This window comes from Marmota marmota, unplaced genomic scaffold, assembly GCF_001458135.2.
Source record: "Marmota marmota marmota unplaced genomic scaffold, marMar, whole genome shotgun sequence".
In the NCBI taxonomy this organism is placed as follows: Eukaryota; Metazoa; Chordata; class Mammalia; order Rodentia; family Sciuridae; genus Marmota; species Marmota marmota.
The window spans coordinates 13,280,651-13,295,217 of NW_026000272.1; the positions used below are offsets into that span (position 1 = coordinate 13,280,651).

The 14,567-nt window shown below is 37.0% G+C and overlaps 1 protein-coding gene across 1 annotated transcript in view; it reads right to left on the reverse strand.

Moving 5' to 3' along the window:
* Positions 1 to 572: 572 nt before the first annotated feature.
* Positions 573 to 14,567, reverse strand: part of LOC125614331 (transmembrane 9 superfamily member 2-like) — an 85,777-nt gene continuing 71,782 nt past the window's right edge. Inside the window, exons 4-7 of the mRNA XM_048796967.1 lie at positions 4,669 to 4,750; positions 2,706 to 2,846; positions 1,427 to 1,512; positions 573 to 1,187 (exon numbers count right to left, since the gene is read on the reverse strand). Coding sequence (XP_048652924.1) covers positions 1,172 to 1,187; positions 1,427 to 1,512; positions 2,706 to 2,846; positions 4,669 to 4,750 — 325 coding nt within the window. The 3' untranslated portion in view covers positions 573 to 1,171. The remainder of the gene's footprint in view (positions 1,188 to 1,426; positions 1,513 to 2,705; positions 2,847 to 4,668; positions 4,751 to 14,567) is intronic.

Here is a 14,567-nt window from a genome sequence, read left to right on the forward strand (position 1 = left end):
TAGGATCCCATTATTTTGGTTGTACATGATATGGAGTTTCACTCATGATGGATTCATGGATGAGCATAGGAAAGCTATGGCTGATTCATTCTACTGTCTTTCCCATTCCCATCTGCTCTCCCTTCCCTTCATTCTCCTTTGTCTAACCCGATAAACTTCTATACTTTGCCTCCTTACCCTCCCTTTTTATGGGTTAACATTCATATGTCATCTATACATATTTAAAAATAATTTCTCTTCAGAAACGGAAGGTTGTAAATGCCAAACACACCAGCAGCTACATTATACAACAGAAAAAAACAGAATCAAATGCCACTTTGTCTTTTTTTAAATAAATTTTTTTTTAATATTTATTTTTTAGTTCTCGGCGGACACAACATCTTTGTCTGTATGTGGTGCTGAGGATCGAACCCGGGCCGCACGCATGCCAGGAGAGCGCGCTACCACTTGAGCCACATCCCCAGCCCCGCCACTTTGTCTTTGAATATCTATTGACATGCAGCCTTTCCAAATGTCTTCATAGCACAGTACACATAATTCTATTAAATATACTTTTTAATATGCATATTTAAAAAAAAATCTCTGAGTGGATTATATTTTGGTCAAATGTTGAAAGAATGAGGTAATTCCTTTCACTACTATAGAGCTAAAATTTGATTTTAAAGTACCACATAAAATATATACTTGGGTGTGAGAATGGTGTATATGGTTGGGAACAGTTATCACTATAGATAGTAAATATATACAAAGTTGTACACAACAGTCTTTTGTATAAATATATATAGGTTGTACACAGTGCTCTTCACTGAAATGAAAATTCGTTGAAAGAACCTTTTAGTTTTCGCTTTAAAATTACTTTCTCATCAAAAAACATCTGGAAAATATGGTTACTGTAATCTATTCTGCAGCATGTTAAATATTTAGTTGCTGACAAGGTAACAGATTTTATTGTTTATCTTTCAAACAAATTTGTCATAATGCTATTTAAAAAGTGAGTACTTAATGAACATGATTAAACCTGATTTTTGAAGACTTGACAGTTTTGTTTGACAAAAGTGTTACAAAAACACACAGTTGGCTATTGCATTTTACTTCATGATGCCTTTGTCCATCTCCAAAAATCCCTCCATGGTAACACCCCAATTGGCCAGTTCCCAGAACCAGAATGCAGTCAAGAATCAGGAAATCTTAAAAAAAGAATGCAGAACAACTGAAAGAGTCATTACAAAGCTGGGGTACTAAAGCCATTGCACTTCAATCAAAGAGCATTATTTATTCACTTAAATGCATTTCTAACTATTTTGTTATTAGAATTCTTGAATTATAAGAGATTAAAAGTAACAAAGAGGAAAGGTATAGGAGCAGGCATCCTGACACCAGAACTAACAGTTGACAGAAAGGAAAAAGACAGAAAACCATTACTTACAGCTCAGTACACATGAAGACCCACTCAATGGCCTTCAAAATGATTTTGGCAGAGGAATCATAAATGAAACTGCCCATGGAAGGCCACTATGAAAAACATAAGAATCAGAGCTGCCACTTCTCATCTTGAGAGGCAAGTACTCTACCCCTGAGCTACATCCCTAGCCCTGTCTCTTCCCATATTTAGCTGCCTCCCACCCAAGGGATCCCATATCCCTAAACCCCACAAAGGCTCAGTTGAGAACAACTTTTCTAAGTTATCTGGAAAGGCTTAATAATAGGTGATTACTTTTTTAAAAAAAGTAAATCTTTATAGAAATTTCAATTAAAATCACTTTAAAAAGTAGTGAATGAATACAGTTCTCTAGGAAATCTCCCTGAGTCAGATTCCTATTTTCTGGATAACATGAGGATAAGTGAAGTATTATCATTTTATGGTTTGGATGTGAGATATCCCCCAAAAGCTCACATGTGAGACAAAGCAAGAAGGTTCAGAGAAAGAATGATTGGGTTGTGAGTGCCTTAACCCAATCAGTGAATTAACCCCCTGATAGGGATTAACTGAGTGAGAATGCAAGTGGTAGGGTGTGGCTGGAGGAGGTAGGAATTGGGGATGTGCCTTTGGGTATCTGGAGAGTGGAGTCTCTCTCTGCTTTCTGATCACCACGTGGGCTGCTTCCCTCTACCATACTCTTCCATCATGATGTTCTGCCTCACTTTGAGCCCCAAGGAATGGAGCCTGCTGTCTATGGATTGAGACCTCTGAAACCATGAGCCCCCAAATAAAATATTCCTCCTTTACAGTTGTTCTGGTTGGGTCCTTTAATTACAGCAGTGAAAAAGTTGACAAACAATCATACTTCAGTTTAACCCCCTTGAAATACAGGAAATGCAGGAAAAATAATTTATTAAAATTAAAACTTTGGGGGTTGGGGGTATAGCTCAGTGACAGGGCACATGCTTAGCAGGTACAAAGCCCTGAGTTCCATCCCCAGTACCACAAAAAAAATTAAAACTTGAACTCCTCTCTTCTAGTTCTTTATAAAATATGTAATAAACTGTTGTACACTTTAGCCATCTTACTGTGCTGTAAAACATTAGAATTTATTCCTAACTTAACTATACTTAGGTATCCATTTTCTAACCTTCGTGATTTGATCATTAAACATAATGTAAAAATATTAAATGATCACATTGTACCCCATAAATATGTAGAATCATTATGTCAGTTAAAATTTTGAAAATCAAAACTTTTGAGATTATTAAGACATGATACTCACCAAATACTTTTCATAATGAAAAAGTTCAATAAAAATACAGCCAAAGGATAAAATGCCACCAATTACAATGCCAAGAAATGGTTTTGTGAAGAAGCTCTGTTCAGGAATCTGCCACAGGATCTGGTTGGGTGACATGGACATCTAAATTATTCAAAAATAAATGATGTAACAATCAGAATGCAATGACATTGAAATAAATTTATACAGACAGAATCACAATAATGGCATAGAATCTTGAATCTGGACAGGATGTGGAATATTATATGGGCAAAGGCTAAATCAGCCCTGTACAATAGAAATATGCACGCCACAAATGTAGTTTTAAGTTTTAGTATCCACATTAAAAAGTGAAAAAGAAACAGGTAAGAACAATTTAAGTACATAGTTAGGGCTGGATTGTAGCTCAGGGGTAGAGTGCTTGCCTAGCATGTATGAGGCCCTGGGTTTAATTCTCAGCACTGCAGATAAATAAATAAAATAAAAGTCTATCAACAACTAATTTTTTTAAAAAGAACATAGTTGATGTGATCTAACATGTCCAAATATTATAATTTAAAGTTTTGACCAATATAAAGATTAGTGATCATAAGCAGAGAGGCTGCTCAGTAGTAGAACTTTGTCTAGCATGCACAAGGTCTTGGGTTGAATTCACAGTACCACAAAAAAACAGTAAGATATTTTACATTTTTTGTTTTATTGTTCTAAGTATTAAAACTAGTGTATAGGGACTGGAGTTGTGGCTCAGAGGTAGAGTGTGTGCCTACCATGCATGAGACACTGAGTTCAATCCTCAGCACCACAAAAAGTAAAATAAAGATATTGTGTCCACCTATAACTAAAAAATAAATATATAAAAATAAATAAATAAAAAATAAAACTAGTGTATAATTTGTATTTACAGCACATCTCAATGAGGACTAACCATATTTAAGGTGCTCAATAAGTTCATAGAGCCAGTAGCCACCATACTAGATGGCACACAGCTTGACAATCAATAAAGATGTTTATCCTTGTTTATAAATTCAAGGGAGAGATTGAACAAGACTAACTAGTAACTATTCCAACATGAAATAATTTATAATGTTAAAATGTTCTCTTAGTATTTGCCTAAGGATTTATCTCTTTAGTAGTTTTCAATAGCTTTCAATATTTTCTTCTGTTCTTTGTGAAATTCCACATTCCTGTTTGTATTTTCTGACTTCTCCACTGCAATTGCATGCTAGATCTTTATATACTCTACTTGAAGTGTGACCTCATTTAGTCTTTTTGGTATCCTGTTCCTTTTTCCTACATGTATAATAAACTAACTTCAAATCTGTAAACTGAATAGCCCCATTTATCTGACTATATCTTCTTCTCCCACTATAAAACTTCATTACTTTTCTAAGTTGGTTGGCGTCGGACTTCCTACAACATGTCCTTTTTTTTTTCCACCAAAGATAAAAGGAAATGCAAATAATCTTTAATATGAGAAATATATTCAACAGTGTCTTTGAAAATGTTACTGTGTTTGATTTAATATTTTTGTATCTTTAATTCTAAAATGGTTGTTCTCTGTAGTTTTCCAATGGTACATTTTCTATATCATGTATAGTACAGAAGCAGTAAAATTGTTTTAAGCATTATTCAGTGGTCAAAAGCAGAATTTTAAAAGTTTATATTTTCCAAGCCTTCAAAGCATGCACCAAGCTAGGCACAGTGGCACACACCTGTAATCCCAGCAGCTCAGGAGGCTGAGTCAGGAGGATTATGAGATCAAAGCCAGCCTCAGGAACTTAGTGAGGCCCTAAGCAATGCAGCAAGACCTTGTCTCTAAATAAAATATAAAAAGGCTAGGAATGTGGCTCAGTGGTTAAGCACCCCTAGGTTCAATACCCAGGAACTCCCCCCACAAAAAAATCAAAGTATGCACCAAAAATGTCTGTGATACTAAAATCCCAAATCATATTGCAAAGATACTTATCAGATTACCAAAGGAGATGGCAGCTAATGATTCTTCCACCCAAAGAATTAGATTCATAATGAAGAGGTCAGCAAAGACAATTCTGATGGAGAGAAAATATCATTAGAAAACAATATACTTACGACAGGAAAATGATATAAACATATTTGATATGAAAGTCAGAACATTCTTTTTGTGGGAAGGATATAATGAATTATAAGGTTAAACCCTACAAGAATATTAAATCACAACATGTAAAACAGCCATTGAGCTGAAGCTTAAACTTGGCACCATATGATAGCAATTTATTATTTATAATTTACACATCCTACTCATCTTTGCACCTTCAGAGCCTAGTAGAAAATAAATAAGGTGTCAAGTAATACACACCATGGAAACAACTATTATACAATATGGTTGTTATTGTTTAGATATGGTGTCCCCTAAAAGCTCACATGTAAGACAATGCAAGGTTTAGAGGAGAAATGATTGGGTTGTGAGAGCCTTAAACTAATCAGTGAGTTAATCCCTGATGGGATTAGCTGAGTGGTGGCTAAAGGCAGGTGGGCTATGACTGGAGGAAGTGGCTCATTAGGGGGCGTAGCTTTGGGGTATATATTTTGTATCTAGGAGTAGACTCTCTCTGTCTCCCTCTCTGCTTTCTGATCATCATGTGAGCTTTTTCCCTCCACCACACTCTCCCACCACAATGCTCAGCCTCACTTTGAGCCCCATGGAATACAGCCAGCCTTCTATGGACTAAGAACTCTGAAACTGTGAGCTCTCAAATAACTTTTTTTCCCTAAAATTGTTCGGGTCAGATCTTTTAGTCACAGTGGCAAAAAAAAAACTGACTGAAGCAATAGTATACACAATCAAAAAATAGTATATATAAAATGTAGATTTTGAATCCTGGACTGAACTGTGTTTTAAGGGGCCTTTGGTCAGAGTGGTATTCACTTAAGGAGTTTGAAGTTATTCACTCAAAATCAACAAATAAACTGTTATATCTACTTGGTATCACCAGGCAAGCCCAGCTACAGGGGGTATGGAGATGAGTGTTTTAAAAGAATGCCTTAACAAGAAGATTGAGCTGGGTGTGGTGGCACATGCCTGTAATCCCAGTGGCTCAGGAGGCTGAGGCAGGAGGATCATAAGTTTGAAGCCAGCCTCAGCAACTTAGTGAGATCCTGTCTCTAAATAAAAAAATTAAAAAAAATCAAAAGGGCTAGGGATGTAGCTCAATGGTTAGGCATCTCTGAGTTTAATACCTGGTAACCAAAATAAAGTTGAAAAAAGATGGGAGGCTAAATTGTGGAAGGCTTGCAATGTCAGGTTAAGGAATGTAGACTCTATGCTATAAGCATCAAGAAGCAACTGAAGGCCAGGTGCAATGGTGCATGCAGATAATCCCAGAGGCTTGGGAGTTGAAGGCAGGAGGATCACGAGTTCAACACTAGCCCCAGCAACTCAGCGAGGCCCTAAGCAACTCAGTGAGACCCTGTCTCTAAATAAAATACAAAATAGGGCTGCAGATGTGCCTCAGTGGTTAAGTGCTACTGAGTCCAATCCCTGGCACCCAAAAATAAAAAAGCAACTGAAGAAATAATTTACTATCAAAGCTGTACATAGGACAATTTTTCAGGAAAATGAATCTACAGCATTGTGTAGTGCAAACCTAGGGAACAAGATGAGAGAAGAAAAAATTCCAGAAATAAAATGGTAAGAGTGTCTCATTTGGAGATAGTTGAAATGCAAAGTGATGAATGGATATAAAGACATAAAAAATTAAGATGCTTTTGGTTAAAGGTAGCATATTGAACCCACACATTTAGCTTTGATCCCTCCTCAAAGTCCTGATAAAAATTATAGTAAAGGAGCAGAACACAGTTGTACATGCCTATAATACCAGTGACTTGGGAGGCTAAGGCAGGAGGATTGCAAGTTTGAGATCAGCCTCAACAATTTAGCAAGACCCTGTCTCAGAAATAAAAAATAAAAATGGCTGGGGGATGTGGCTCAGTGGTTAAATGCCCCTGGATTCAATCCCCAGTACCAAAAACAACAACAACAAAAATACATATATAGTAAAGGAATTCTATAAAGGCATCAAAACACAAGGTAAGAAGATTCAGGACAGAAGACAGTATTAGTGACACATTTTAGGAACTAGATAGCAGTTGGACAAATAGTAACTGAGTTAGTACAACTGAGAAAGCTGCATCCCAAGTCATCAATAAGGAAAGCCAAGAGGCAAATGAATTTACACCAGAGAACTCCAAAAAGGTTCAGGAACTTGCAGTGCCAGGTTCATCTGTAAGTAGGCATAAACCAAGAGAACTGACTGTAAGTCAGTCCAAAAAGTGAATAGACCTGCAAATTTCCTCCTCCACTCTGCAAAGTCTAATAATTCCAGTTTCCCGACCCCAGCAGAAGACTGCAGGTCTATTCTCTTGGGGAAGATCCCTGAAGCTCAGAAGAAAACTTTAAAAAGGAACATCTATCATTGACATCCTCGGAGAGATTAGAGGAGATATTGCAACCATAAAACAAGAAGAGGAAATTTTAAGGACTATTGAGAAAATAAAAGAGCTCTTGGGAATTAAAACTATGACAAGAGGAATTAAAACCTCAATAAAAGGGTTGGGAGACAGTGCTGATAAAATGTCTTAGAAAGCAGCATGAAAAAACAACACAGAAATGGAAAACAGGATGGGAAGAGAAAGAGTTCTTTATTAATGTCTTTTAGGGATATTAAGTACTTTGCTCAAGGTCAGACAATGGATAAAAGGTAGAGCTGTGGATCTAACTCAGGGGTGTCTGACTTTTTCATTCCACCTTCATGGTGAGACAACTATTCCTGAACCCATCCCACAAATCATATCTATGGTTCCTGGACATTTTGTCAGTCCCCAGAGAGAAGGAATGTATTAGCAATCATTCTGTTAATATTAAGGTTAAGCTTTGAGATCTACTGTTTAGGGAATGTCTGATTCAGCTCTTTAGTTATTATGTTCTCTGAAGGTTCATTCCAAGTCTTAGGATTCTAATGCTACTTTTGTGTATGCCATCTTTTCTCAAATTCTTATTTAGAAACGTTATTTTGGATGCTTTCTGTTCTCTCATTAGAATCCTCTGATCTTGAGATCCAAGATGGCAGGCCACAGGGAGGCAGCGTTTTGTGTTGCTCTGTGAACTGGGACTCAAGTAGTGACAATACTGCTTCTCTGTGAGTGATATTCCTGCTCCTGCACAGGAATCATGGTCACCGTAGGTCACTGTGCCAGTCCAGGGCTCTAGGCCTCAGCGTCAGAGTAGGTCTCCCAACTACTTGCTCGTGCAGGATGACCAGGTACCCGAGCGGGACCATGTGCACCTTAGCAGAACTTTCGGCCACCCACTCATGCAGAAATTACCAACGCAGCTCCCACGCAGGGCACCCAGCAGCTTCCCACGCACAGGAACTCCGGCCACCACTCCCTTGTGGACCCCCATCTACCAATGTGGGGCACCCCTGGTCGCTGCCATCTTGGGACTCTGTAGCAGTGGAGATAGTCCCCTACGTGCCATAGCTTGCCTGCACCTGGGAACCTCACACAGGCTCTGAAGTCAGCCACAGCCACACACTGCACTCCACAGAGCTCATCTCTGAATTCATCGTCCAACAGATCACCCGGCTCCCCCACCCGACCCGACACCCCATTACCGAAAGCAGGCACCTCCATCTTGGGTCACCTTCATCACCATCTTCAGTGGAGGCAACTCCCAGTTTGGTACTCTGTCTGGCCAGGTACCCAGTTTCTAACTCCCCTCTCTCCCCAGCAGCCACTACCCTGGCACAGTGACACCCTGGTTACCTTCACCATCCTGAGGGCGGAGATACAAGCTAACAACAAACAACCCCACCCATTGGAAGGGAAGCAGGAAAGATACTGATCTCCAACCAAAACAAGCCCTGTTTCTTCCTTCAAGATTTTTTTTCCCTTTCCCTTGCTGTTCTCCTGCCCTCACATCCCCAACATATGTGGAACCAAGTACTTTGCATGAATTAGGATTTTGAGGACTGGGACATCTGAATAGTATATTATAGGTATGTTGTATATTCTTTTTTATTTTTTATCTTTTTTCCATCAATTTCTACTATTTTAACTTTTTTATGTTTCTTTTTATGTGTGTTTGTTTTATGTAATCTACTGACTTCCCACGTACTTGTCTACCCAAAATTACATCCTTTCCCTTTTCCTGCTACTAATCTTCCTCTTTACATTTCTCTTTCACACTTCCCAAGATATAATAACTCTATATCCTCACCTCCTAGCTCCTCAGCATATCATCCTACTCCTCACCCCTGGTTCTCTGTCCACCATCAGAAATTGTAAACCTTTTTACAAACCTACTGAGTATATTGTACAGAATAATTGAATTCACCATTTGTGTACATTGTGATCAAACTGTAAACGTCTTAATAGCAAACATTTGTTTTTAGAGTGTATATTGTTTATATTGGGATCTGTTAACACTGTCCTTCACCTCAAAGGAGAAATATTGGATCCCTACAGGGGCACTATAAGCCTATAGGGTAAAAATGGTAGCACCTTGGATCCACACAGCCAGAAGGGAAGACACACAAGCAATATGAAAAGATAAGGGAAGAAAGTGCCCCAAACTAATCAAGATACCACATTATTAGAATCCATGGCCAGCACACAGAAGAAATGACAGAGAAGGAGTTCAGGATGTACATGATTAAAATGTTCTGAAAATTAAAGGATGATATAAGAGAGCAAATACAAAATACAGGCAGCAAAAGATCATTTTGACAAAGAGCTATATAAAAAAATACAGGAAGCAAAAGATTACTTCAATACGGAGATAGACGTACTGAAAAAAAACAACAGAAATACTTGAAATAAAAGAAACAATAAACCAAATTAAATGCTCAGTTGAAAGCATTACCAACAGATTTGACCACTTGGAAGACAGGACCTCAGACAATGAAGATAAAATATATAATCTTCAAAAGGATGTAGACCACACAGTGAAAATGGTAAGAAACTATGAGCAGAACATTCAAGAAATATGGGATGGCATAAAAAGACCAAATTTAAGAGTTATTGGGACAGAGGAAAGAATAAAGTTCCAAACCAAAGGAATGAGCAATCTATTCAATGAAATAATATCAGAAAATTTTCCAAACATGAAGAATGAATTGGAAAACCAAATTCAAGAGGCTTAGAGGATGGTGAAATGTACAAAATCACAACAGATCCATATCAAGGTACATTATAATGAAAATTCCTAACATACAGAATAAGGAGAGAATGTTAAAATCCATGAGAGAAAAGAATCAGATTACATATAGGGGGAAACTGATTAGATTATGTGTAGATTTTTTCAACCCAGACTCTGAAAGCTAGAAGATCCTGGACCAACATATATCAAGTTCTGAAAGAAAATGGATGCCAACCAAGAATCTCATATCCATCAAAATTAAGCTGTAGATTTGATGATGAAATAAAACCCTTCCATGATAAACAAAAGTTAAAAGAATTTACAACATGAAAGCCTGCACCACAGAACATCCTTGACAAAATATTCCATGAAGAGGAAATGAAAAACAACAATGAAAATGAGCAAAGGGAGGTATTACACTAAAGGAAAAACTAATCAACAGAGAAACCAACTCAAGTTAAATACCAAAAATGGATGGGAATACAAATCATGTCTCAATAATAACCCTGAATGTTCATGGTCTAAACTCACCAATCAAAAGACATAGACTGGCAGATTATATTTTTTTAAAAAAAGACCCAACAATATGCTGCCTCCAAGAGACTTATCTTATAGGAAAAGACATCCACAGACTGAAGAAACATTGGAAAAAATCAAACCACTCACATGAACTGCAGAAGCAAGCAGGGTTTCTATCCTCATATCAAATAAGGTAGACTTCAAGCCAAAGTTAATCAAAAGGGATAAAGAAGGACATCTCATACTGCTTAAGGGAAACATTCACCAACAAGACAGAACAATAATAAATTTATATGCCCCAAACAATGGAGCATCTACGTTCATCAAACAAACTCTTCTCAAGTTCAAGAGTCAAATACACCACAGCACAATAATTCTGGGTGACTTTAACACACCTCTTTCACCACTGGATAGATCATCCAAACAAAAGCTGAACAAAGGAACTATAGATCTCAATAGTACAATCAATAACTTAGACTTAACTGACACATATAGAATATTTCATCCTTCAATGAATAAATACACTTTCTTCAGCACATGGATCCTTCTCTAAAATAGACCATTATATTATGCCACAAAGCAACTCTTAGCAAATATAAAAAAGTAGAGATACTACCCTGCATTCTATCAGATCATAATGGAGTGAAATTAGAAATCAATGATAAAATAAAAATAAAATCTACTCCAACACCTGGAGACTAAAAAAATATGCTACTGAATGAACAATGGGTTGCAAAAGACATCAATGAGGAAATTTAAAAATTATTACAGGTGAATGAGAACACAGATACAATGTATTGAAATCTCTGGGACACTATGAAGGCAGTACTAAGAGGAAAGTTCATTGCATGGAGTTTGTTCCTTAAAAGAAGAAAAAGTCAACAAATAAATGACTTAACATTACATCTCAAAAAACATTACATCCCTAGAAAAAGAAGAACAAATCAGGGGCTGGGGATGTGGCTCAAGTGGTAGCATGTTCGCCTGGCATGCGTGAGGCACTGGGTTCGATTCTCAGCACCACATTAAAAAAATATATATTGGGCTGGGGATGTGGCTCAAGCGGTAGCGCACTCGCCTGGCATGCTTGCGGCCCGGGTTCGATCCTTAGCACCACATACAAACAAAGATGTAGTGTCCGTCGAAAACTAAAAAATAAATATTAAAAATTCTTAAAAAAAAATAACAAATCAATACCAAAAGCAGTAGAAGACAGGAAGTAATTAAAATTAGAGCTGAAGGGGGCTGGGGTTCTGGCTCAGCAGTAGAGCGCTGGTCTCACATGCGTGGGACCCTGGGTTTGATCCTCAGCACCACATAAAAAATAAATGAGTGAAATAAAGGTATTGTGAATAAATATTTTTTTTAAAAATTAGAGCTGAAATCAATGAAATTGGAAAAAAAGAAACAACTGAAAAAAATTGACAAAACAAAAAGTTGGTTCTTTTAAAATATAAATGAAATTGACAAACCCTTAGCCATGCTAACAAAGAGAAGGAGAGAAAAATATCAAAATACTAACATAGATGATGAAAAATGAAATACCAGAACACACATTACAGAAATACAGAAGATAATTAGAAATTATTTTGAAAATATTGAAGGCATTGGGCTGGGGATGTGGCTCAAGCGGTAGCGCACTCGCCTGGCATGCTTGCGGCCCGGGTTCGATCCTCAGCACCACATACAAACAAAGATATTGTGTCAGCCGAAAACTAAAAAATAAATATTAAAAAATTCTCTCTCTCTGTCTCTCTCTCTTAAAAAAAAAAGGAGAAAATATTGAAGGCATTGACAAATTTCTAGGATCATATGATTTGTCCAAATAGAATCAGGGTGATATATACAATTTAAACAAGTCAATTTCAAGTAATGAAATAGAAGACACCATCAGAAGCCTGTCAAACAAGAAAAGCCCAGGCCCAGATGGATACACAGCTGAGTTCTACAAGACCTTCAAAGAACTAATGCCAATACTCCTCAAATTATTTCATGAAATAAAAAACAGGGAACATTTCCAAACTCATTCTATGAGGCCAATATCACCCTGAATCCAAAACCAGACAAAGACACATAAAGAAAGAAAGAAAGAAAGAAAGAAAGAAAGAAAGAAAGAAAGAAAACTTCAGACCAATATCCCTAATGAACATAAATGCAAAAATCCTTAATAAAATTCTGGCAAATTGAATACAAAAACATATAAAAAAGATAGTGCACCATGATCAAGTGGGGTTCACCCCAGGGATGCAAGGTTAGTTCAACATCCGGAAATCAAAAAATGTAATTCATCATGTCAATATACTTAAAGATAAGAACCATATGATCATCTCAATAGATGCTGAAAAAGCATTCAACAAAATACAGCACCCCTTTATGTTCAAAACACTAGAAAAACAAGGGATAACAGGAACATCTCAACATTGTAAAGGCTATCTACACTAAGCCCCAGGCCAACATCATTCTAAATGGAGAAAAATTGAAAGTATTCTCTCTAAAAACTGGAACAAGACAGGGATGCCCTCTTTCACCACTTCTATTTAACATAGTTCTTGAAACATTGGCCAGAGCAATTAGACAGATGAAAGAAATTAAAGGGATACAGATACAAAAAGAACTCGAGTTAGCACTATTTGCTGAAGATGCGATTCTATACTTAGAAGACCCAAAAAATTCCACCAGAAAACTTCTAGAACTAGTAAATGAATTCAGCAAAGTAGCAGGATATAAAATCAACACCCATAAATCAAAGGCATTTCCGTATATCAGTGACAAATCCTCTAAAAGGGAAACAAGGAAAACTACCCCACTTATAATAGCCTCAAAAAATAAAATATTTGGAAATCAACCTAACAAAAGAGGTGAAAGACCTCTGCAATGAAAACTATAGAATGCTAAAGAAAGAAATTAAAGAAGACTTTAGAAGATGGAAAGATCTCCCTTGCTCTTGAATAGGCAGAATTAATATTGTCAAAATGACCATACTACCAAAAGCATTATAAAGATTTATTGCAATTTCAATCAAAATCCCAATGACATTCCTCGTAGAAATAGAAAAAGCAGTCATGAAATTCATCTGGAAAAATAAGAGACCCAGAATAGCCAAAGCAATTCTAAGCAGGAACCAGACCTTAAATTATACTACAGAGCAATAGTAACAAAAACAGCATGATATTGGCACAAAAATAAACTGGTAGACCAATGGTACAGAATAGAGGACACAGAGACAAACACACATAATTAAAATTATCTTATATTAGACAAAGGTGCCCAAAACTTACATTGGAGAAAAGATGACCTCTTCAATAAATGGTACTGGGAAAACTGGAAATCCCTATGCAACAAAGTGAAATTAAACCCCTATCTCTCACCATGCACAAAACTCAACTCAAAGTGGATCAAGGATCGAGGAATTAAACCAGAGACACTATGTCTATTAAAGAAAAATTAGACCCAAATCTTCATCATATCAGATTAGGCCCCTACTTCCTTAATACGACTCCTATAGAGCAAGAATTAAGATCAAGAATCAGTAAATGGGATGGATTCAAACTAAAAAGCTTCTTCTCAGCAAAAGAAACAATCAGTGGGTGAACAGAGAACCTACAGCTTGGGAGCAAGTTTTTACCACTTGCACATCAGATAGAGCACCAATCTCTAGGTATATAAAGAACACAAAAACTTAAACACCAAAAAAAAAATCAATAAATGGGCCAAGGAACTGAACAGACACTTCTCAGAAGAGGATATATAATCAATCAACAAATATATGAAATATATGAAAAAATGTTCGACATCTCTAACAATTACAGAAATGCAAATCAAAACCACTCTAAGATTTCATCTCACTCCAGTCAGAATGGCAGCTATTAAGAATACAAACAACAATAAGTGTTGGTGAGGATGTGGGGGGAAAGGCACAATCATACATTGCTGGTGGGACTGCAAATTGGTGCAGCCAATATGGAAAGCAGTATGGAGATTCCTTGGAAAACTGGGAATAGAACCACCATTTGAGGCAGCTATCTCACTCCTCAGTCTATACTGAAAGGACTTAAAAACAGCATCTACAGGGACACAGCCACATCATTGTTTATTGTAGCACAATTCACAATAGCTAAACTGTGGAACCAACCTAGATTCCCTTCAGTAGATGAATGGATAAAGGAAAT